Source organism: Microtus ochrogaster, chromosome 19 (assembly GCF_000317375.1).
Source record: "Microtus ochrogaster isolate Prairie Vole_2 chromosome 19, MicOch1.0, whole genome shotgun sequence".
Classification (NCBI taxonomy): Eukaryota; Metazoa; Chordata; class Mammalia; order Rodentia; family Cricetidae; genus Microtus; species Microtus ochrogaster.
The window spans coordinates 64,833,232-64,857,330 of record NC_022021.1 but is presented as its reverse complement, the minus strand read 5'-3'; the positions used below and the strand labels follow the sequence as shown (position 1 = coordinate 64,857,330).

At 44.5% G+C, this 24,099-nt stretch overlaps 2 protein-coding genes across 2 annotated transcripts in view; one reads left to right on the top strand and one right to left on the bottom strand.

Moving 5' to 3' along the window:
• Nim1k (NIM1 serine/threonine protein kinase) overlaps positions 1-11,048 on the top strand; it is a 48,786-nt gene extending 37,738 nt beyond the window's left edge. Inside the window, exons 3-4 of the mRNA XM_005356840.3 lie at positions 8,244-8,512; positions 10,189-11,048. Of these exons, the coding sequence (XP_005356897.1) occupies positions 8,244-8,512; positions 10,189-10,938 (1,019 nt within the window). The 3' untranslated portion in view covers positions 10,939-11,048. The remainder of the gene's footprint in view (positions 1-8,243; positions 8,513-10,188) is intronic.
• Positions 11,049-15,582: 4,534 nt separating this feature from the next.
• Hmgcs1 (3-hydroxy-3-methylglutaryl-CoA synthase 1) overlaps positions 15,583-24,099 on the bottom strand; it is an 18,966-nt gene continuing 10,449 nt past the window's right edge. The window contains exons 3-11 of the mRNA XM_005356839.2: positions 23,319-23,776; positions 22,584-22,709; positions 21,681-21,845; positions 20,463-20,628; positions 19,612-19,782; positions 18,984-19,090; positions 18,330-18,455; positions 17,995-18,158; positions 15,583-17,300 (exon numbers count right to left, since the gene is read on the bottom strand). Coding sequence (XP_005356896.1) covers positions 17,211-17,300; positions 17,995-18,158; positions 18,330-18,455; positions 18,984-19,090; positions 19,612-19,782; positions 20,463-20,628; positions 21,681-21,845; positions 22,584-22,709; positions 23,319-23,766 — 1,563 coding nt within the window. The 5' untranslated portion in view covers positions 23,767-23,776 and the 3' untranslated portion in view covers positions 15,583-17,210. The remainder of the gene's footprint in view (positions 17,301-17,994; positions 18,159-18,329; positions 18,456-18,983; positions 19,091-19,611; positions 19,783-20,462; positions 20,629-21,680; positions 21,846-22,583; positions 22,710-23,318; positions 23,777-24,099) is intronic.

The following is a 24,099-nucleotide window of genomic DNA, read 5'->3' as shown; positions in this document are numbered from 1 at the left end:
ACCAGATCTTATAAAAGAAGCATGGCGCCTTCTTCCAGCTGACTTCCTGCCTGACCGTCTCCCCATCCAGACAAGGTCCAGGAGAAAAGAGTCACCATGACTTATGTGGAAAAAGGCAGGGCAATCCCGAGGGAACACATGGACTTGAGAGTTTGTGAGATTTGCGTGGAATCTGCTTTTCTATCTGTGTGACTATAAAAAAGCCTTGTCTCCTTTCTGTGAGTTTTCCCATGATAAAGTAAGGCAAGGGTTAGCTTGCATTAGCAGCAGATCATTGGATGGAGCCGATTTAAAACTGCATGATATCATTTTAGTTTGCTTTCTGTTGTTGTGATAAAATATTCTGACCAAAAGCAACTCGGGGAAGAAGGATTTGTTTGCTTACCCATCCCTATCACAGTCCCTCATTCAGAGAAGCCAAGGCAGAACTCTGAAGGCGGGAACTGAAGCAGAGGCCATGGAAGGGTGCTGCCTATTGGCTTGCTCTCCACGGCTTGCTCAGTGTGCTTTTTTATATATCCCAGCACCACCTGCCCAGGGGTAGCACCTCTCACAATATGACCACAGTGGGCTGGGATCTTGTACATCAATCTTTAGATAAGAAAATGCTTGACCATAGGTCAATTTGAGAGTGCATTTTCTCAGTTGAGCTCAGCTGAAGTTCTGTCTTTCCACATGACCCTAGCCTGTGTTGTTGGAGGCTGCTCATTTGTTCCCAGCCACTCAGACCTGAAATAATCACACAGAAACTATATTATTTGCAGTGCTGTTTGGCCCATAGCTTAAGCATATTTTCTAGCTAGCTCTTATATCCTAAGCTAAGCCATGTCCATTAATCTATGCATCACTACAAAGGTCATGGCCTAGTGGTAAAGTTTCGGCAGGCTCAGGCGGAGGCGTCTGTCTCCTGATGTGGCTACATGGCTTCTCCTGACTCTGCCTACTCTCTCTCTATATATCTTTCAGCCTGACTTTACTTTGTTAAGCAATGGCCCTAAGCAGCTTCTTTATTAACCAATGTCAATAAAACATGTTCCCAGCATACATCACCTCCCACACCAAGCCTGTGTAGAGTTAACAAGACATGGATCAGAGCAAAGATGCTACATAGCACACGCTAAACAGAACACATGGGAAATACTCATTAAAGAATGGCATTGGTCTTCTTTCAAAGCAGTCTAGATTTTTCAGGCCTGAGCCATTTATCACTCAGTTCCAGGAGCATAGGTGTGCTCAAATTAGCTCACGCGGGGAGAGATATAGTAGGGAAGTCTGAGGATCCGCAGCAGGGTCTCAATCACGCCACTCATTCCGTCTTTCACTCTTCATAGGATTTTATGGCTTCCCATGATAACATTTTATCTTTGTTGTCATGGTATTTATCATCATGATAATTATCTCTCTGCTTCTGTATACAGAATGACATTCCACGTTTATTATTCAATTGCATCTCGGCCAGGAATTGCGGTTGCTAGCTCAAGCTCCCTATAAGTTCCCCTTTATTGCCAATCTCCATTCTACTAGTTTTATTCTATTTAGGTTCAAATTCTAATATATATATATGAATATATTATATATGTTATATATATTATATCTGTGTATACACATATATATTGGCTCACTGGACAGCTGTGACGGCTACTTTAGAGTGAAGGCCATTGCAGTCTGCAGGGCCACATACCCACTACTCTCTCAGCGGAGCTCCTGGTCTAGGGAGAATAAAGAAAACAGCATGCTGGTAAGTCTAAGTGTATCCACGATGGGCAGAATAACCAGTTAAGCTGAGAGACCACCACGAGGCCGGAGCAAGGCAAGGCTCATTTCATAGACAGGTTGTTAGGTGAGAAGACAAATGACCAGCGTTTATCTGAATTGCATGACTTCCTGCCTGATATATTAAAGTTAACGTCGTACCCACCTGCCTGAGTTTCAGAGAACAATTCCCTACTGCGTGGATGGCGCTTCATAAAGCTTGCATGCTCTTCCTAGGCCTAACCACCAGAGCCTAACCCTGTTAGCAAAAGCCCAGAGTCCCCCCCGGGGATGGGGTGGCAGATGCGAAAGAGAGCAGGGAAGTGGATAACGGTTTGTGTAAATGTGGCCCCCGTACAAAGCCATCTTGGCCAGAATTGTCACGAGGTTTTCTAGGAAACACGAACGTTCTGGGTATTAGAAAATATCATTTCAATGCCCAGGAAGTTCCCAAGACAGTAGCTAAGGATTTAAGAAGAAGAAAAAAAAGACAATAACAATAAAGACACCAGCTGCTCTGGGTCTCCAGGAATACGATAACAATATGGTCTCTCCTTGGGCAGGAGTTTCTTTTCATAGCTGACAGTGTAGATTCCTCTTGGGATCTGCAGGGACATAGGGCAGGCTAACAGCCAGCATGAATCCCTTTTTAGGCTAATTAGACGTTTCTCGAAAGTGATGATGCACCGGGCTTCTGAATGTTTTATGTCCCATCTGCTGTCACCAGCAAATAACAAAGAAGCCACAGGTACCAGAGCTTTTCTTGGTCACTGCCCCTGGTGACTGCTGCCTTGCTCTTTCCCTCATCTTAAGTTTCAAGAATCCTTGCTTCTTCTCTTTCAGTTTGCTCATTCATTGGTCTGCTCACTTATTTTTGCTTCCTTTGGCTATTTATTTGTGTGTGTCATGTATATGTGTGTGTCCATGTGTGTGGGTGGGTAGATTCACCCACTCTTTCACATGTGGTGGCTAGTGGCTGACAATGGAATCTCCTCCTTTATCTCTATCTCACCTTTAAAAAAAATTAAAAATTCATTCTTTGGTAATTTCACACATGAATACAATGTATTTAGATAATATTCCTCCACAGTGGTTCTTTCTCCAGTTTTTCCCAGACTTGACCCTCCCCAGCCCTTTTCTAACTTCATCTCCTTCTCTTTCTTTAATAAGTCACCGAGTCCAATTATTGCTGATCATATGTGTCCATCATTTTTTTAAAACATTATTCATTTCTCCAATGGACTTCTTTGCCCTGTTTTGGCTAGATTGGCTAACCAGAGGTCCCAGGGGGACCCCTCTCTCTCTGCTCCCCATAGCACTAGAGTTCTAGATTTTACAGTTTGTGCTGGGGATACAAAGTCAGGTCCTCATACTTGCATAGACAGGGCCTTATCCACTGACTCATCTCCTCAATTACCATAAAAAAACAGGCGAATATGTGTGTGTGTGTGTGTGTGTGTGTGTGTGTGTGTGTGTGTGTACCAAACGCCTCCTGAGTTCATGCCTTGTTCTGGACTTTACAGAGACCAGTAAGGTGTGTAGGTGTGGCCTCTTGTCTCGTAGGTACTAATAGCTGCTTAGAGAAGACTGAAAACAGATACTACAAGTTGCCACAGAGTAAGGCTAGGAGTGTGTGCTCACCGGATACCAGCAGAATCCAGAAACCGCCTGTTAACTAGAAAGGTTTACAATGGGTCCTCAGATTTACTTCACAGGGCACAGTAGGAAAAGCTTCCGGGGGAAAGATAGTATGTAAAGTACCCACAGGTGAGAACCAGTGAGGGGGCACTTGGGAATTTAGAAGAGCCGGGGCAGACGACCCTGCAGAGAGGCAGGAGCGAACACGGGCGATGTTGATGCAATCATCGGCTTGCCCGCAAAAGCTCTTCTTACTCGGTTGAATTTTGTCATTTAGCTATCAGAAAGCCACTGAAGACTGTAAACAAGCAATTTTACACTGAAATCGGATCTGATTTCAGTGAGCAAGATGAACTGAAGGCCGGGAGTCATGAGAGTAAACAAAGGCAGTCTAAAGATCCGGATGAATGAGTAACGATGCCCATTGTAACTAAGGGAGTGGCAAAGAGGGTGGAGAGAAGCGGTGCCTTTGAGGAAGGTTTAGAATCCTGAAAACTGGGCTGTGTGATGGCTCAGTGCTTGCCTTGCAAGTGTGAGGATCAGAGTTCAGATTCTCAGGACTCACAAGCAAACCAGGCAGGCTGTGTGCAACCCCAGTGCTCAAGAGGCCAAGACAGGGATCTGCAGAGCAAGGTGATTAGTGAGATTAGCTGAGTTTGTGAGTTCTGGGGTTCTGGGGTAACAGACAAAGTAGAGAGAGATTGATGAAGACACTTGGCATCGGATGCTGTATCACATTGTAACTTGAGTCCCCTCGTGTTTATTATAAATACTCAACATTTGACAACTGTTTGGTGAATTGAGTCAGGACATGAGCTTCTCATGGAAGCATCACAATGGTAAGAAGAGCTAGCAGACAGAAGGAGGGTGGGCTAGAGGATTACTCAAGGTAAACCTGCTTAAAGAAAGCCCATTGGTTTTTAGAAAGTAATCCCCCCTCTTAAAGGGGAAGAGAAGATGCAGAAGGAAGAAAATTTGGAGGTATTCATTATGGATACTTAATAATTTGAAGCCTTCACACAAGTTTGCAGATATCTGGATTCTCTTGAAAACTAAAAACCCAACAAATTGAGATCTGAGGTCAAACTAGCAATGACCATTTGGAATTGAGCAGCAGCAGCAGCTGCCCTTCAGTCTCAGGCATACTGCAGCCCCTGCAGCCACACTGACCTCCCTTGTTACCCAGTCTGCCCTCCCCACACTTCAGCTACTCCCCTGTCCTCCCCACACTTCAGCTACTCCCCTCTACTTCCCACACTGCAGTTGGACCACTGTTCCCACGACCGGAGTCAAGATGATGACACTCTCCATAAACCCCTGGATTTCCCAAGGCTGCCTTCCCTAAAGCAGGCTCCTCTGAGCCTATGGGTTACCTCACCCTGCTAGCACTCCTGGCTAATTTGGGGATCACCATCCATCAGTTCACACCTCTGTCATAGAGAGCTCCCCTCAGCCTCTCTAGCACAAATAATGTTACATCTCATGTAGGCCAACATATGCATCATCCCCTGGGCTTTTCCCTTACCCCCAGTCACAACTTAGTGTTCTTACTCAGAGGGGCTGCGCTATATATATATTCCTTCCTAATATTAACCACATGTATCATAAGGGCTATTTTCAAAGCCCTTCTCTTTCGCTGGATTGTAAGAACAGTGTTTGTCTTTTCGCTGAATATTACTGAACACGTGTTCCTGAGTTTGGATTCCCTGAAGCCACAGAGAACACTGGCCATCAGCACATGTTTGTAAATACCAGGGGTGGGGAGGTAGAAGGCAGAGATGGGGAGAGACTCAGAAGGAAGATCCCTAGAACATTCTGGCCAGCTAGCTTAGGCAGAGATAGGGAGACACTCAGGAGGAAGACCCCTGGAACACTTTGGCCAGCTAGCTTAGCCTACTGGCAAAGATACAGGACAAGGAGAGGCCAGATCTTAAATAAAAGGTGAAGGGTGTTTAAAAAGAAATGACACCCAAGGTTGTCCTGTGTATGTGCTTCTGCACATCTGTGCACCTGCATATCTGTGCACACACGAGTAGCTATGAAGACTGAGTTCTTTAGGGAACTGACATCTTTCTTTTTCTTTTCTTTCCTTTTTTTTTTTGAGACAGGGTCTCTCTGAGTAGTCCTGGACATCCTGGAACTCACAATGTAGATCAGACTAGTCCTGAAATCACAGATACCTGCCTGACTCTGCCTCCCAAATGCTGAGATTAAAGGTGTGCAAAACTATGCACCGCTTTAATAATGTTTTATGTGGTTCTACATTTGCATTCTAATGCAAAGCACAGCTGTCACGTGACTTAACACGAGAAGAGCAGAATCTCAGAGGAGCCAGGTGATGGTGGCACATGCCTTTAATCCCAGCACTCGGGAGGCAGAGGCAGGCGGATCTCTGTGAGTTCGAGACCAGCCTGGTCTACAGAGCTAGTTCCAGGACAGGCTCCAAAGCCACAGAGAAACCCTGTCTCGAAAAACAAAAAAAACAACAACAACAACAACAAAAAGAATCTCAAGAGGTACTCACTCCAACAGCACTTGTCCCCCCCTACTCTAGTCCTGGCTGGGCGAGGGGACCTTTGCTAAAGTGGTTCTAGTAAAGGGAGGGTTCTAGGAAAGGGAGATTAAGATCCCCACTGCCACCTATTGTCGAACATCCACAGTGCACGGAGCTAAGGGGTCACAGAGCTGAGGTTACAGGAGCCTGTGACAAGGAGAAGGGAGATAGCAGGGGAAACCCCTTCTGCAGGGACTGTGTGTCTGGAAGGAGGAATTCTAACTCCGCAATAGCAACTCTTCCGGACGGGATGTACAGACTGTATGGATTGTTGGTTCAGGGAAACAGCGAGAGGCAATCAGTGCTAACCACTGAAAGGTAGAACAGATGTGACCAAGGAAGAAGAATGCCCAGAGGATGTCGGTAAGGAAGCCCATTTGCTTTCTCAGTAGCCAAAGTGGGACTTAATTACTCATGGCTTGCTTCCTGGCTGCTCAATATTGCTTCCAAGAGAAGCAGCTCCCCACATTAGACACCATCACTACCTCAGTCCATTTCAGAAAGCTGAACTGACCTTTAACACGCTAGTAAGACTCCTGCTTTGAGCAGGCAGCATCTATTTTCATGCCAATAACACTGTGCCAAAGTTCTTCGAAGCAGGTGTGTTGCAAGTAGGTCAAACAGCCAGTCTGTCGCCGTCCCTTCTTGCTTGTCTGCTAACTGCTTTCTGGATAGTCTGGCCAAATCTGAACAACAGATTGAAGCTGTGTTATGAACTCAAGATTCATTTATTTCTAATAGTAACCATTTTCGTCATATGCTCTATGCTTATTGTAGAAAAAATTTCAAGTATTAGTAGTCAATACACAGAATTTATAGAACTCTCTATGATCCTTTAGATAAGCCTTCCAGAGTTGGGGTGTAGTTCAGTTGGCAAAGAGCTCACATGGAGTACACAAAGCCCCCCACCACCCCACTTTAGTCCCTAGCCCTACAAAAAAGTAGGAGTTAGTAGCACACACCTGTAATCTTAGCACTTGATAGAGTTTAGAGGTAAGAAATTTAAGGTTATCTTTAATTATATAGTGAATTCAAGGCCATATTGGGCTACACAAGACCCTTTCATTAAAAAGAAAAAAGTAGTCAGGGGTGGTGGTGGTGCATGTGTTTAATCCCAGCACTCAGAAGGCAGAGGCAGGATTTTTGTGAGTTCAAGGGCAGCCTGGTCTATGAAGCAAGTTCCAATACAGCCAGAGCTGTCACATAGAGAGACCCTGTCTCGAAACCCTGCCCCCGAAAGTATCTAAACATTTTAATAAGATGTCTCACCATATTTTTTAATCTATGAGTGAATATTTGTATTTTTCTTATGTCTCTCACATATTTAATGTCTTTTCACATCAATAAGTACAGACTGACATCACTCTGGGGCGTATTGTTATAAACAAAGATGAACTACACTTTAACCACCTCTCGCTGGCTACTTGCTATTCCCTGTAACCCCGGCACCCTTGTACATACATCAGGTTATTTCTCTAAGATTCATTGCTAAAAGTAAATGGCTGGATTAAAGGGTGTAACATCTTCAGGATTTCAACACTTTATACTAAACTAAAACACTATCCAGAACTATTGCACCACGAAGTCCTCCCTCCAGCTGCACAGGGATGGGCCAATCCCTTCATACTCTCACCAACACAGCATAGACAGATTTGTCTGCATGCCTTGGACTTTGCATGTCGGGCACAGACAAAGTAAAATAAAACATAATCCTTACAGGGAGAGGGAAGATAATAGGGAAGACAACATTTATAGGCTGGGGAGCTAAGACAGCAGAACAAGGGTATACTAAACACCCAGAGCCTGGGTGTCATGGTCACCTTACGCAGGTGCCATGGGAGACTTGTGGGGACAGGGACATAGTGGTAGAGAGATCCGGGTAAAGAAATGGTCCCGTGCATGAATGTTTGCTGTTTCAAGAACAAACTAGAGGAGGAAGTTGGAGGGGAAGCTGGGCCAGAGCCACAGGCTAACACTGAAGACAGAAGCCTGTTCTGATCCTGAACTGCTCTCTGGGCTAAGTCAAGGACTTTTAACTTTACTTGGAAAACTAGGTGAAGATGACGAGTGGGAACTCATTTGTGAGATAGGAGTTGGCAACCAAACCTATTGATAGATATTGATACTAGACTTGAGATTTTTTTTTTCATTTCCATTGATTTGGGAACCACTGAACCTCCATGTCTGATAGGATAAATAGACTGCCCAGAACCCTTCCAGCTTTAAATATCAATTTCCTTGTTAAAAAACAAAACAAAACAAAAAAAACCCTTTAGCTCTTTTTTTTTTTTCTTTCCAGAAAAAGTGGCCATTAAGATCCTGGACAAGACCAAGTTAGACCAGAAAACCCAAAGGCTGCTCTCCAGAGAGATTTCCAGCATGGAAAAGCTACACCATCCCAATATCATCCGCCTTTACGAAGTTGTGGAAACCCTGTCCAAGCTCCACCTCGTGATGGAGTATGCAGGAGGTGGGGAGCTCTTTGGGAAAATTAGCACCGAGGGGAAGCTTTCTGAACCAGAAAGCAAGCTCATCTTCTCCCAGATCGTGTCGGCCGTGAAGCACATGGTAAGCGGGGGTCCCCACTCCGCCTGCCAGGGGTCCCCACTCTGCCTGCCGGGGGCCCCCATTCTGTCTGCCGGGGGCCCCCACTCCACCTGCCAGGGGCCCCCACTCCGCCTGCCGCGGGGATGTGGGGCTTTGATTTGTTATCACATAGACACCACAGAGAAGGTCGGCTCTGCAATAGCGGACAGCTGACCCTTCTATAAGTCAGAACTTTAGCTGGGACCAGGGTTCTTGCCTCCGAAGCAACATCCAGGATCTTGGTACCCAGCAGGCTTGTGGCTCCTTCTGAAGTTGGCAGGAGCCTATCAGAGAAGCCAGATGAGCGTCCTTCATTTACTGCCCACTCACTTAGCTAGTCACCTTTCCTTGGCCCTCCTTTCCTGTACTGGATGCCTTTATCTCATCTCAGAGCTCACATTTCAGCCCTGGCCATACTTCCCGACCAGCCCAGTTCCCCTCTCCCTTTCTGAAATTCACTTCAGTCCCAGGTCAACTAACAGCAGACTTGCTCATCTTCAGTGACCGCCATCTTCCCCCCCCCCCCGGCCCCACCTAGTGCTTACTGACTCTCTGCTCCACATATTGACGCTCAATTAAGTCATTCTTTAGTTCTCCAATGATTTTTTTTTATAAAGCTGGATTTTGTGACACACACTACCTGACTTCTCCGAGAACTGTTTCTTCTGTGTGCTCGCTCGGGCCCCACCGTACTGCTGGGCACATAGCGGGAACTTGTGTATGTAACTACCCGCTGCCAGGTAGGAGAGCACCAGGCACTCCAGGAGATGGTGCAGACACGGGGCCACAGAAGCCCTGTGTCCTGCCGTTGCTCCCTGCAGTCTGGCCTCTGAAAAGAGAAAGGCTGAAGGGCAGTCATAGATGTCACTGGATTTGTGTGCAAAGACCACGCTGAGCATCCAGCGTTGTCATGGTCCTCACAGCAAGCAGCCTTCTGAGGTGCGCACCAGCATCGCACTTTGTGAAGAAGTGCCGTTAGTTTGACACGCCGATGGAATTGAATGTAAATTTGACCAGTTCCAGCTTGCAAAGCCTGTTTTGTTACCCCCAAGGACTCATCGGGACAAATGGCATTAAACCTTTACCCAAGCCTTTAAAACGAAATAGGTCAAAGTTCCCAAGACTATTGCCTGAACTTAGAGTGTAAGGGCAGGAAGGGACACGTACTGACAACACATAGCAAGAAACCTGTTGCAAGAAACCTGCCAAACTCAACCCCCTCCTTTTGGCTAAATTATATGAGCCCACCCAATGGAGTATGACCAGGAGGTTGGAGCAGGCCCCAAGACTTCCTGACTCTTGATCTCAGTCAAGGGAAAACTGAGAAAAGCCAGGTAAGACCTCCAAAAGGAAGGCTCATTATTTGATTGTGTCTCAGAATTGCGCAGTTGCACAAGAGCCAGGTCTTTTGTTCTGGCACGAACTCCAGTCGCCACCGCACAGAAGACTCAAACCTTTGGTCTACTTTTGGGGGTAAAGGCATTACACTGGGTTAAAGGTTGTATTAGAGTTTCCTAATATGATTTAAGTTGTTCCTATTGAATTTCTGTGCCTATGCCAGCACCGTCACCCACTTCTTCTCTGTTGCAGAGAAACTGATCTGTTTTCTATTTTGCCATTTACCTTAAAATTGACCGTCTCCCATGTTTCCTTCACAGCATGAAAACCAAATTATTCACAGAGATCTGAAAGCGGAGAATGTGTTCTATACCAGCAGCACATGCGTGAAGGTGGGAGATTTTGGATTCAGCACCGTCAGTAAAAAAGGCGAAATGCTGAACACCTTCTGTGGGTCTCCACCCTACGCAGCACCCGAACTTTTCCGAGATGAACACTACGTTGGTGTTTATGTGGATATCTGGGCCTTGGGCGTCCTTCTGTACTTCATGGTGACAGGTACGATGCCATTTCGAGCAGAAACGGTGGCCAAACTAAAGAAGAGCATCCTCGAGGGTACCTACAGCATCCCCCAGCACGTGTCAGAGCCCTGCCACCGGCTCATCCGGGGAGTCCTTCAGCCCGTACCCACAGAGAGGTGTGGGATCAGCTACATCATGAACAACGAGTGGATGCGAGGGGTGCCGTACCCCACCCCTTTGGAACCTTTCCAACTGGACCCTAAACATTTGTCGGAAACCAGCACCCTCAAAGAAGAAGAAAGTGAGGTGAAAAGCACTTTAGAACACTTGGGGATTACAGACGAGCATATCCGGAATAACCAAGGTAGAGATGCTCGAAGCTCCATCACAGGGGTCTACAGGATCATCTTACATCGCGTGCAAAGAAAAAAAGCTTTGGAAAGTGTGCCAATCATGATACTACCAGAACCTAAAGAAAGGGACCTAAAGAAAGGCTCCCGGATCTACAGAGGCATAAGACACACATCTAAATTCTGTTCAATTTTATAAATGATATCAGACAGCTGGCAACTAACCACAAAGTTTCTGCTTTTAACTTTTCTCATAGACAACTTGGATGGAAACGTTTTTGTAATTTTTAAATAAAATTTAAATTTGAGATATGCATACCGCCCCCGCCTCAACCACAATCTCTTAGCCTAGATTCTGACTTGCCTTGACATCTTTGTCTTGTCGTACTTGAGTATTCTCTCATTTAATGGAGAGACGTTACGTATTTAGGGCTGGGTGCCAGGCACCGTTTAAGGTGCCAAGGAGATAGCAGAGACAGTCCCCTTCTCCTGCGTGTAGGAAGACAGATATACTTGCTAGCCGCTATTTTTGTTTTTAGAGGAAAATGACAGCTAGAGGGAGATGCCATGCAGACTCCCGCAGGATTGCCTAATTCTAGAAGCATGCTGCTTTGGATTAGACCTTTAAGGAGGGCCACCTGAGTTGGAAGACAGTGTGAGAACCAAAGGAGTGGCCACAGTGACTTGGAAAAGGCGGAGATTGTGCCTAATAGCCAGGGATATAAATTAGATTCCTCCAAACAGGACCAGTGACAAAGGCTTTCACGTAGTTTATTTGGAGAGAGATCCCACAGCAGAGTAGCAAGGGACAGAAGAAACAGCAACAGACAACTCAAAGACATTATCAAAGCTGGCCAGTGGCATAGGTGACTGCTATTCAGTCCCAGGGGTCTTGAGAGGCATCGTGTGTATCACATCTCAAGGGGCTGCCCAAGGTATGAAAGGGGAAAGACTTATCAGCCCTCGTTCACCGTTGGGCAAGGGTAGTCAATGACATCACCTACCCTCACATTTCCAGAAAGTGCTGGGTGAGCACCAAGGGATTTCTTTGTCCTTCTCAGGCCTCTGCATCAGAATAAACCTTAGAGAAGGCAGGAAATGGCCACAGCAGTGGCTTGAGGCAGTGTACTGTCAAACAGGGTCTCTATGAAGCCTGCGTGGAAAGGGTTGCTAGCCTCGGTGGCTGGAGGAAGCACTAGGGCAGGGAGGACCTGACGTGGTACACAGAAGCTAACATGGCCTTTCTGGACACCCCTCTCCACGTCAGCCCCTCTGATAAATAGATTCCTTGGAGCGGGTGGTACCTGGAAGGACTCAACCCAGTGAGTTATCAGAGCCGTAACAATGGCTCTCAAACTGCAGCCACCAGGATTACTTAGTTTGTTTTACCAGACCAGCAGGTTCCCCCTCCAGGCCTTTAGATTCAGTGACTCCTTGGGTGGACAAGAGCCTTAACAACCAGTGACTTGAAAGTTTGGCATTCTTTCCAACAACCTAGGCTGAAGTTGATGAGCTGTTTGGGGTCCCCAGGGGCAAAGAGGATGGTTTCACCGAGACTCCAGTAAGGGCTCGTGTGAACTGGAATCTATGACTACATTGACTGTGGCTATTCCTTGACACACTATTAGGAGATATGACTGCTTAAACAACATCCCAGGTGAGGCTGATGCTATTAGTCAGGGGCCAGGCTTTGAGGCTCTCTGAGCTACCATCATTGCTGAGGCCAATCTGGAGGCTCTAACTGGACTCTCGCCTGCTTCTCCCATCAGCTACCCTGATTTTTCCTCACCTTTGACCAACATTTGTGCCGAGTAGCATGACCCAAACTGTCATCATGAAAGGGTTCGAGTCCTTGCTTGCCCTACCCTTGGTAGACCATGATTGCTGCCATTGCCTGCTCACTACCATCGTCGGCTCCAGTAGTAACACACCAGCATCTTCTGGGTTCCCAACACCTTCTTTAGTTCCTTATTACACTTAGGGTCAAGTATCTTCATTAGGATAGCACTTCCATTCTTACCCTGCGTGTCCACTGGCATGGGCAGCCGAAACGATCACGTTAGTCATAGATCCAATTCACAAGAGCCGTTTCATTGGGGTTGCTAGTGAAAACATCCTCCTTACCCCCTGGGAACCTAAACTGTTCATCTACTTCAGCCTAGGTTGTTGGAAGGAATACAAAACCTTCAAGTCACTGATTGTGAAATTAGTCTACCTTCCTTCCAGCCTGATTCCCACACCCATGATTTTAAACAGTAAGGGACATGGAAGCCATTATTAAAGCATGCACACTGATTGCTGGAAAGCAGCAGACCAATAATGCAGGTTACACATATAGCTGGGCCTTAGGCCACTCGGGTTCTGTTTGCAGCATTCAGGGCTATGGTAATGCAAGGGGGTTCTGTAGTCCTTGATACAGTGTTGAATCAGATATGAATCAAGTGTGCTCTAGGACAGTGGTTCTCATTCATCCTTGAAGGGGGGGCAATGATCCTTTCACAAGGGTTGCCTAGCACCATTGGAAAACACAGATATTTACATTAAGATTGTTAACAGTAGCAAAAGTAATTATGAAGGAGCAAGGAGAATAATTTTATGATTGGGGATCACCACAGCATGGGGAACTGTATTAAAGGGTCCCAGCACTCGGAAGGTTGAGCACCTCTGCTCTAGGACCTAGCATGATTATTTGGATGACACACTGCAGGCAAGAGATGCAAAGCCATAGACCGAGTGGGCATCAATTTCGGTGAAGATGAATTGCTGCTATACTCACGCAGTTGGCTCTGAGGATCTGGTAATGCCCAAATCACAACCTGGTGGCTCTGCTTGCTTGCCACCCAGTGCATTTTGGACGGCCTTAGTGAAGGCACCATCCTTGGGATGTTTGTTCAGTCTTGCATAACGAATCCAAACATTTCTATCTCCTGGAGTTTCTCAGAATTTCAATAGTGCGCTCGGGTGGTTCCACCATAGCCACCCCATTTGCTGTTTGCCACAGTCACAGTCCAAACTTTATGGCCGTGTGGAGGAATACCAAGACCAGCTTAGATGTCCCTCCCAAGTCCTAGGTAAATGTCATGATGAACACTCCCACAGCCCATCTTATAGTCCCCACTCCACCTTTTCTAACACTTGCGTGTCTGCCCAAATCGACAGTGCGTACTAACCAGCTTCTGCTGTTATTTTCTACTTTGGCTCTGCTGAGAGTTCACTCTGGCTCTTGGTTCAACAATGGAAACATGAGGACAGGCTCTGGAAGCAGAAAGTCATTACACAGGCATGTCTTAGAAGTCCTGGCAGCATCTCTGGACAAGGAGCTGTCCTTGTCCACCAGAAGACACCTGTTTTGCAACCTTCCCCACTGCACTGACTTCACTTGGAGGTCCCCGGCTTCCTGTCAAACCCTGACTTTCATAAAGGGGAAAGGTAACAATCAGCCTTCTCCCACCCTCCGATGTTGTAGTTTCCTTCTGTAGCAAGAGATGAGGTTCCCCTTACATATTCTTTTAAAGACACTCTGACTTTTAGTATGCCTTTAATTGGTGGTTGACCGACTTGGGGCTACCATTTGTTTCCCAGGCTTCCTAAATAGATAGTAAAAGCTGTCCGAACTCAGTCTTTATCTTGGGCCTCATCTTGTTCAGGTAACCACAGGATCCACCGCTTTGTCTTCCTCCAACACCTACAGATGACAAGCCTTAGTAGTGAAGGTTGATCCTACATGTCATGTTTCCATAACCCTGCTTGCCAATACCACGTTCATGTTTTTAGTGTCGCAACAATCCCTTTGCCTGGAGATTCTAGCCAGCCTCTTCTCACGGAAAAATATGTAGGGACAAGACGCTACAGGAATCCACAAGCTTCAACGCCGGTGAAAAGCGCTTGTTCTGATAAAGGACCTGGCGCCCTGCTTCAGGAAACCACCCGATGAATATATCTGCAATCCTCTGTGGCATATTACTGCCTTGGTAGAAACCATTTTGAACAAAAAAAAAAATCTCAGGTCAGCTCCCTCTTCCTGCAACCAATTACGGACAAAACAAAAACCAGAGGAACCTTTAAGTTAGAGCTGCTCTTCAAAAGTCTGAAGGAAACTCACTCTGACATTAAGATCAAATGGTTTCTGCTGGGCACGGTAGCACATGCCTGCAATCCCAGCACTTAGGAGGTGGGGGCAGGGGAATCAAGAGTTCAAAGCTAGCTTACATGAGACGCTGTCTCAAAGAAAACAGAAGCAATGTAATATAAAATGAAAGATCCTGCTACAATCTTTGCTATACCAATTTCTGTCTCAGTCTTCGGAAGACTCCAAGTAGCAGACAAAAGACAAACTCTCAGTCAGGTCACAGGAGGATCACAAGTAACTTTTCATATCTATTGTGAAGCCCAAACGTGAGTATTTGTAAAATTAAAAATCCAGAAACAAAACCCCCCAAAACAACAAAGGAGATTCCCCGTAGGATACAGGAAACGTAGAGTTGTTCTTAGGATTCTAGAACCTGCAAGAAAAGTGACCTAAGAGAACACTGGACTCAACGCAGAGTGCTAGGACTGGCCCCGAAAATAAATTATTAATGTGTACTCAATCTAGATCCAAAATGATAACATGAGCTGTACCGTGCTAAAAAAACAACCTGCTGTGTTTTCTAATTCATAGACCCCTAAAAGGGGAGGCAGAGACCACACATGGGACACATTTACCTCTGGCGTAAGAGGTGTTGCTTAAACAGGTTTGGATGTGTCTGAGGAACAAGCAGAAGAGTGGCAAACTGAAGGCTCAGATCTAAAAAGAGCTATCTGCTGACTCCAGGCTCAGAAAAGGAAAGAAGACTCGGATATCTGAAATATTTGCCTAAAACTTTATTTCAAAGTTATTCACCTTGCTGTTAGTAAGGTGTATGGTCAATACTCCGTGCCAGTATCGCCAGGCTTGCCCATTGCCGGCAATGGACTCTGAGAAAACCCACTTCTTGGCACTCATACATTAAATTACTCTTTTCCAAACATACAGAAATCTCAATACTTGCAAAAAGAATTGCATGCACTGTTTCCCCGCCATTCTTTAAATCTGAGCGTACATCATTAATCTATAGCAGTGGATGTTAAAATGAAATCATTTTAACCAATTAAAACTGTACAAATCAAAATTCTACTGGTTAATATTGACAAGAATATATTACAAATGCTACATTACATATTACCTTGCAATCTGAAACATTACACATTTATGTGTTTAGTTTAAATAACTGAAACTTCACAGAATTGAACAGCAAATAAAGTTCAAAGAATTTAGTTCTGTCCATTAGTTCCAACTATCTCTGTTTTACAGTTTATGAGGCTCATGTCATGTTCAGCACCAACATCACCCAGAGAACGTTCCAAGGGATTTATTTCCTTTTTCATCTCATGTGGTAGTTTTTGTTCTTTTAAAAGTGAAAGTTAAGGGGAAATGTTATGAATTCTACTTTTAGATCTTGAAGTGAATATTCCTTTTGGCTGGTCAGACTATATGAAACTTTCACTATGTGATATTGTGGGTTATATTCTTATTTTTATTGGACAGATACAAAAACAAACAAAACACAAAAATATACAAACTACAAAGAAAAAAGGTGTCCCGTGAATTTAAGCTGTTGGCCTATAAACTGGACTTGGAACACTGTAACCTAATAATACCCTGCCTCATCCTTCCTACTTTCCACCTCTCACCAGCAGGGTGCTCAGGGCTGCTTCCTCACACCAGCTCCAGTCACCATGAACGGGCTGGAACCAGTTCCCAGGCTGTGTCCACAGTGCTCAGGAGAACCAACCGTTTGCTGTGGCAGAGGCCTGCTCAGAGCCAACATCTTTTTGCTCATGTGATCACGGCTAACCTTTCTCAATGATGGTTCCTCCAGATCCTAGAACCATGACCCTCGTCTCTCTTCAGGATTTACAAACCTTCAAAAAAGATAGTATTTGCCTTGCCATTTTCAAGCATGGTTTATGTGTAACATTTAAATTCCACAATCCGCAACCTAGAAAAGTTCTTCAAAAAAGGTACAGGTACTTTTTTTATTTGTTAAAGTACAAAATTCTTACACATTAAAAAAAAAAAACCATTTTTTAAACTCGGACACTAGTACCTCCGCTATCGTCGACAGAAGCAGTCAGTTCATGCCGTGTTTGCAAACTAAACTGCATGCATATGAACATCCAGAGAGGTATAGAGTTTTTCAGAGCCCTTTAACATCATTGCAGTACATTCACCATTGGCCAGACCACAACAGGAAACGTGTTAGCAAGTTCAGCAAAGACTTTTCCAAGAACACAACAGTTTTCTAGGCTCTGTGTCAGTTACATTCAGTTACATTACACTTTAAGCAACATGTAATCTTTAAAATTGTCCCCAGACAGCCAATCCTCCAACTGTTTCCATTCCCCATCCCAGCCCCAGGCCACTGTGAAGCCTTCCACCCCACAAAGCTCTTAGTGCTCCCCGTTGCTGATGACAGCTGATTCCGCCTCTGCTGCTGTGGTAGGGAGCCTTGGCACTTTCTTAGCAGGGCTTGGAATATGCTAAAATGAAAAGAAAACAGTTGTTGGCTTTTGTAACTTTTTCACTATCAATCATAGGACTCATTAAATTACCTACAGAGAACCTACTACAGGACACTCACATTCTATACAGCTTTCCAAGGAGAAGCTCAACACCCGAGACAGACCTTACAGCGTGATGACTGACATTACTCATGTAACGAGGGGAGGGCCTCCCAAGACTGCGCTTGCTGCAACGTCTACTCGCAACTCAGACACTAGCTTGAGGTGCTGCCCACCTGGTTTAACAGCAAGATTACACGCTCACCAGAGGAGCTGTAACGAATCGGAGAACTAGCGATTCCACTGGCTTTACCACTTACTGCTCTAATCCTGACTTCTTGGGGCCTCACTCTGGAGTGAGTATCATTTGTAAACATCAAAGAGGTTACTGTAAGGTTTCTGAGGGCCATAAGATGAATGTAAGCAGAGTGCCTCACACACAACAGGAATTTGGGCCACAGCTATCGCCGTCACTTCTGAAAGCCTCAGAGAAGTACGAGAGGCTCAGCATCCTCCTCCATATTGCTCCACAGCTCGAGTCGGCACAGCTAGCCTCGGAACCCTGACTCCCCCTGCTTGACTGATATTTCTCTAAGTCGCGGTATCTGCTAGGGCTCCGAATCCCAGACACACGGGAGTGAGAAGAAGAGGACCAACAATGCGGGTGACTGACCTCTGTTGCTGGGTTTGAATGGACAAGTCCCACTCCTTCCTCCAAATTGTGGCCATTGGTGGAGGGGCGCCGAGCGTAAGTTCTTCTGTGCTTTTCATCCACTCTAACTAGGTACCACGTTCCTTCAAAGAGTGAATCTATTGAACACTGGGGAATATAGTTGGCTGAAGAGAAAGCAGGACACCAAGTTACTCACGATATGACCCATCTGGCAACAAACTCAACAGAGTTTTCATCTTCCTCTGCAGCTTTCACTGACGTCACACCAGCACTCCCTGAGCCTTGTGTGCCGTGTTCCCTGTGACTGTACACAGCCTACAAACACAGAAGCTTACCTAAGTGGTGTGTGTCCTCCCTCAGCTTCATGTTTTCAGCGAAGACATCCGGCGCCACACAAGTTCTTGAGTCGAGCCTTGATTTTAGATCACATAAACTTGCTGTTATTTTGTCAAGAGCAGATCCTAAAGGAGCAAGTAAGTTCAACATTAGAAAACAGAGTAGCATGTCTCCAACAAAGTTAATAAAATGTTGCCAAAATGCAAATAATTTCTTGTCTCCTAACAGCTACTGGCTATTGTCTAGCTAAAATATAGATCTATCTTGACACAACTTCCTACCACCTCTGACTAGATGTTATTTGGTATCAGCTAGTCTACAAGTTAAGTAACACCTGGCATTTGAAACTATAAGTATTAACTTGTCTATCAGTATATTTTCAATGATGCCAGGTTTTCCTAAGTTTTTCCTCAGTATTTTTCCTCCTCCTTTCTCAAGGAAAGCACAAATGTTTGTTTCAATACAGTCAAAACCACAGGGGAAAATGTGCTCTATTAGCTATATTAGGGCAGATTTGTAGGGTAGAGAGTACACATTTATGTGGCAAGAAGATATGAAATTGAGAATGGAATGATCGATCAGAGTGACTACTGAACCCAACTGACCAGTGGGTTTGCTGGCAATGTGCCCTTGCTGAAAGACACAGCACTTACCTGGAGTGGCATCTTGCGTGACTTTAAGGGAGTACAAAGTGGCAGCCAAGCCAGACCCATAAGAGAACACTCCGATCCTCTTCCCTGCCAACTGCTGCGGCGAGTACCTGTGTAAGGGACGAAAGGGCAAACTTAACAGATACAAATGACATCTTGTCAGGAGCCACACAAGCAGTCCAGAACTAAACACAAGCTCTAACTTAAAGCTCCTTTGGTTTGTTTTTCTGGTTCATGGTCCGCGCACACAGCTGGGCTTGTACTAACAATCTTCCTGCCTCCGCCTCCTGTGTGTTGGGATTACAGGTGAGTGCCACCATTCCCTGCTTCGTTTAATGTTCCTGTTGATCTAGGAGTGGTAATACTGCACTAAGGAGTCTGACCTGAGGATTTAGTATTAGAGTACATACTCCAAACAAAAGCTTATGTCTTTTAGGAAATGATGGGGCTTAGTAAAGTTACTGAACCACACATAAATCCTCATCATTAAGGACTTGTGGTTCAACTGCAAGTACTCAAGGAAGAACTGCAGCCTGAACCTGTATACCCTCCAACAATAGATGGCAGCCGAGCAGACCTGAAGATAAAGAGCAGTCAGAAGAGGAGTCAGGGAACCGCAGTTTCTACTTACTGTGCCAGAACAGAAGCGAGGGACCCATACACAGAAGACGTGTACATATTCCCATTCTGATTTGATACGAGCAGAGACGCCTTTGTTTTCTGGTTAAACAGATCAGAACTAGCCTTCATAAATGCCTTCTCCACATCTCTGTCAAAGTATGTATCTTCCAACTTAACATCCCTACAAGAGCACATTTAAGGAGACAATTATATGGCATCTAAACACCATGTTTTTATTTTATTAGTAGTTGTCCCAATTAATATTCAAATCTATGAACACATAGGATTTTGTTTTGCCACTAATTAAAAGTCAGGGAGCAACAAGGTAATTGTATAAATGATGCTAGCCACTTCTAAGTTCTTTGCCTGACGTGGCTATCATCAAGTGAAGACACCTTGATACTGACAGACTAATAGGCTAACAGATTCACTGAAGCTTTGCAGGCACTAAACACAGAATGGAAGTCTTTCAAAACCAGCCCTGTCTATCAATTTAGCAACCTATGAGACCAAGGAGAGCAAGGAGGAACTGTGTTCATCTTCTGGGCCAGAGACTGTACTCCTTAAGAGTGAATGATCTATACCAGCTCTAAGGATGCCATCAAAAAAGAGATGACAGGAATCAAGCATGAATTACAAGCAAACTGCTACTAGGTGGTCACCGTGGCACCCAGGCAGAAAAACTAGGGGGCAGTGCTCTGGAAGGCAAGCCTTTGCGAGCCGCCTCCAGCCCCCTGCATGGACCTGCTCCTGGGTGTAGCAAGCTGCCCTTTTCCTGACAGAGGGGTTGGGGAGGATCCCAGCAGGGGGAGGGTAATATACAAATAAACATTTAAAATAAGCACATAACAGCTTTCTTACCCAAAGGCTTCCAGGCCACTGTAAATACTGTTTTTATCTCTGTTCTGATCATTAAGAAAGTCATTTAGGAACATCCGAGCTAGAGATTTCTGCACCAGTTTACAATATGGCGAGTGAAAGATCATGAAGCCAAAATCATTCAGGGTGAAATCTTTATCGTTTCCCTCTGGAACAGAAGAACAAGGAAACCATGAAGCCAGCTCGACTTTAGGATGTTTCTGTCTTTACTTACTCACTAATCTTAAGAGTGGAAACAAGTTTTCGTACTGCACTGCCAAGAGAGCAGAGGGGATGGAGACAGAAGAGCTACTCACCCAGGTCCTTAAACAGCAACCCCAACCTATCTTATGAAACTGCTCAATGGTTTAGAATGTGTAGTTAAACAAGACATTCAGTTACGTAGAACCACATCATTGATTTTCAGCTCTAAGAGTCATAACCTATTAGCACATCAGTTGATCAGCCTCTCTTTCTCTAAAGAACAGAAAAATGGCAAGCTGCATTAATTTGCAGCATGGGTCATTTCATGGCACTTCTGCCTCTGTTCAGATATATACACATAAAAACATATACTGTGGGGTTCTAATAAAAAAAGCTGAAATATCACTGGCCTATTAAAAACACAATTAAGCCTGATGAAGGAGGACCATGAGTTTGAAGCCAGTCCAGGTTATAAAACCAGATTCTAGCTCATGAAACACTACCTTTAAAGAATGACATTTAACATACACTGTTAAGTATAGTACAAATAGCAAGCATTGTTATATATTTTCTGTAAAACAGTGTATTTTATATACCACTATACAATGATCCTTCTTGTGGCTACTATGTTCCTCAATATTTATCTTGAATTATTTTTAACCCTCTCTTCTCTGAAGTCAAACTGTAATAAGAAAAAACTAACTTTTTAGACAGTTGCCTCTAAAAAATAGTTGAGAACTAAAACTTGTTTAAATACTTTTCTCAAAATTAACAAAGTTCAATTTTACTTTGTAATGTAATTGATAAATCAACTTAAGTTTTAGAAAAATACTTATGTCTTTACCTAAATTACACACTCTCAGAGACTATGGGAAAATGATATTTAGTACACGAAGAAGTGAAAAAGATATTAATAACAAAGGCAGTTCATGAAGAAGTTTCTCATTACAGTCACATTACTACTGCTCTGTAGATACCAGAACGTAGTACAAGAAATGGGGTTGGAGGAAAACCCACCTTTCTGCCACTGGGCACGGATCTTCTTGCGGTAGACAGAGTAGCAGCGGTCCAGTGCACTGAGGTAGCACTGTATGGAGAGCTTCCCATCTACGATGGGATATTCGGACAGCATGTCAGGCTTGTAGAAGTCATAGGCATGCTGCATGTGTGTCCCACGGAGCCCTACAGAACCAAACAGAAGATGCTGATCCACTCCTGCTTCACGATGCCTGCACTGTAGTAGCACACTGCCTTATTTACGCGCTCTTCTCAGTCAGTCAACCCATAGCACTTCAGCATAGAAAGTGCAAGGTGAAGTCAAAATTAAATAAAACCTGGAGCACCACGGGTAGTCCCAAGACTGCTGCAGTTTCCTAAGCAAATCTACAAAACGATGTGGTTATCCTGAGGATAAGTGAACCTGTCAATCACTACTCTAAGTTATTTCTTCAACTCTACCTCAGCCCATTTGATTTCTTGGTAGGGGGAGGACAACACTACCTTTTGGACAAAAGGTACAAAGATAAAGTGATAACACATAAAGCACTTGTCAGTCAATAAACATTCAGCCAGTGGTAGCTTCTACTACACTCAAATTCCTCAGAACTTTGTGTCACTGAAACAAGTAAATACAAATAAATTAGCTGGACCTGCTAGCACTGACCTGTGTATGGAGGTCTAGATACCTGCGTAATCCCAGGTAATTTGAAGCGAAAATAGAAGGAGCAAGGCTGCAGGCATCCCTGGGCTACATAGAGAGCTCCAGGCCAGCCTGCAGCATGCAGTGATAACCAGTGTCTCGACATTTAAAAACAAGGGGCCTGGGATAAAGCTCAGGTGAAGAACACTTGTCTACCATGCACAAGGCCCAAGGTTCAAGTTCCTCACCACAAAAAAATAAATGTCTTCTCAAATACTCACCTCGTTCAAAAATTAAAGGAGCATTTGGCCCAATTAGCAGAGCCACAGCTCCGACGCCACCTGTAGGTCTGGCATTTCCTGTGGCATAGATAGCAATATCTCCTGCAACTACCAGAGCATACCGTCCTGCAAAAAGTAACGCAGAGTGATCAAAACCACACATGTGAACTCAAAGGTCGGTTATATTTTCCCCAGAATATGCTTTCCTTACACTAGTAAAAGAAAAAAAAAGCAAAGCTTTCTGTCTAAATTTTGAATGGATAATTTTTTCCTATTACTGCTCCTAAAGTAAACAGTTCACATAAGCTGAAAGTCACAGTCATCTTTCTGAATTATTTGAATTGTTACAGCTAGTACTAGTTAGCACACAACACTGTCTAAATAGCCACTGGATTATTTGAATTATTAGAGCTAGTACTAGTTAACACACAACACTGTCTAAATAGCCACTGGATTATTTGAATTATTAGAGCTAGTACTAGTTAACACACAACACTGTTTAAATAGCCACTGGATTATTTGAATTATTAGAGCTAGTACTAGCTAACACACAACACTGTCTAAATAGCCACTGGAGGGCTGGAGACACTATGCAATACTAGAGACCCTGAGTTCCATCCTTGACCCTAAATAGAAGAGGTATCAGGTCTACACATCCTCAAGAAGGGCTATGTGCGTGTCTATGTGTTTCTGTTTGCTTTTGTCTCTGCTTCAGAATGCAGACATGGAACATACCATCCCAAGAGCTGGATTCGATCCAGTTCACAGCATTGAAGACCGCAGCTGTGCCTCCGTAGCAGGCATTAGTTGTATCTATTCCTTCTATATCTGTATTCCCAGACTCCTCAAACAGCTGCATCAAATTCGACTTCACTGATTTTGATTTGTCGATGATTGTCTCTGTTCCGACTTCTAGCCGCCCAATGCAATCATAGGACAGGCTATTTCTCTCCATCAGATTCTGAACCACAGTCAGGCAAAGAGAGTTGATGTCTTCTCGATCCGTGCAGAAGCCCATCCTGGCCTGCCCTAGGCCGATGGTATACTTTCCAGCATCTACACCATCGTATTTTTCCAACTCAACTTGATCAACATATTGAGAAGGAAAGTAGATCTCAAGGGCAACAATTCCAACGTCTTTTGGCCAGCAAGCTTCTGCATTCAATGGAAGTGACCCAGGCATGGTGAAAGAGCTGTGCAAAGAAAAAAGTCCATAGTTTTAGATCTTAGGTTGCTGACTTTTCAGGTTCAAGGCTGCAAAACAGATGGTGAGAATTCAAATCACCTGGATTACTGCAGATTCTCTAAATTCAGCACATTGTATTGGGGGCAGTCAGTTAAAACTATGCAAAGCAGCAACTTCATGAAAGGAGTATGATTTATTAGCTTAAATTATAGCCTTTTAGAAAGGCTTCCACCTTACTCAACACCGGGTATCTTAAGACTTAAAACATCATTTAAGGGCTGGGATATATATAGTTCAGTGGCAGAACACTTGCCTAAAGTGTGCAAGACT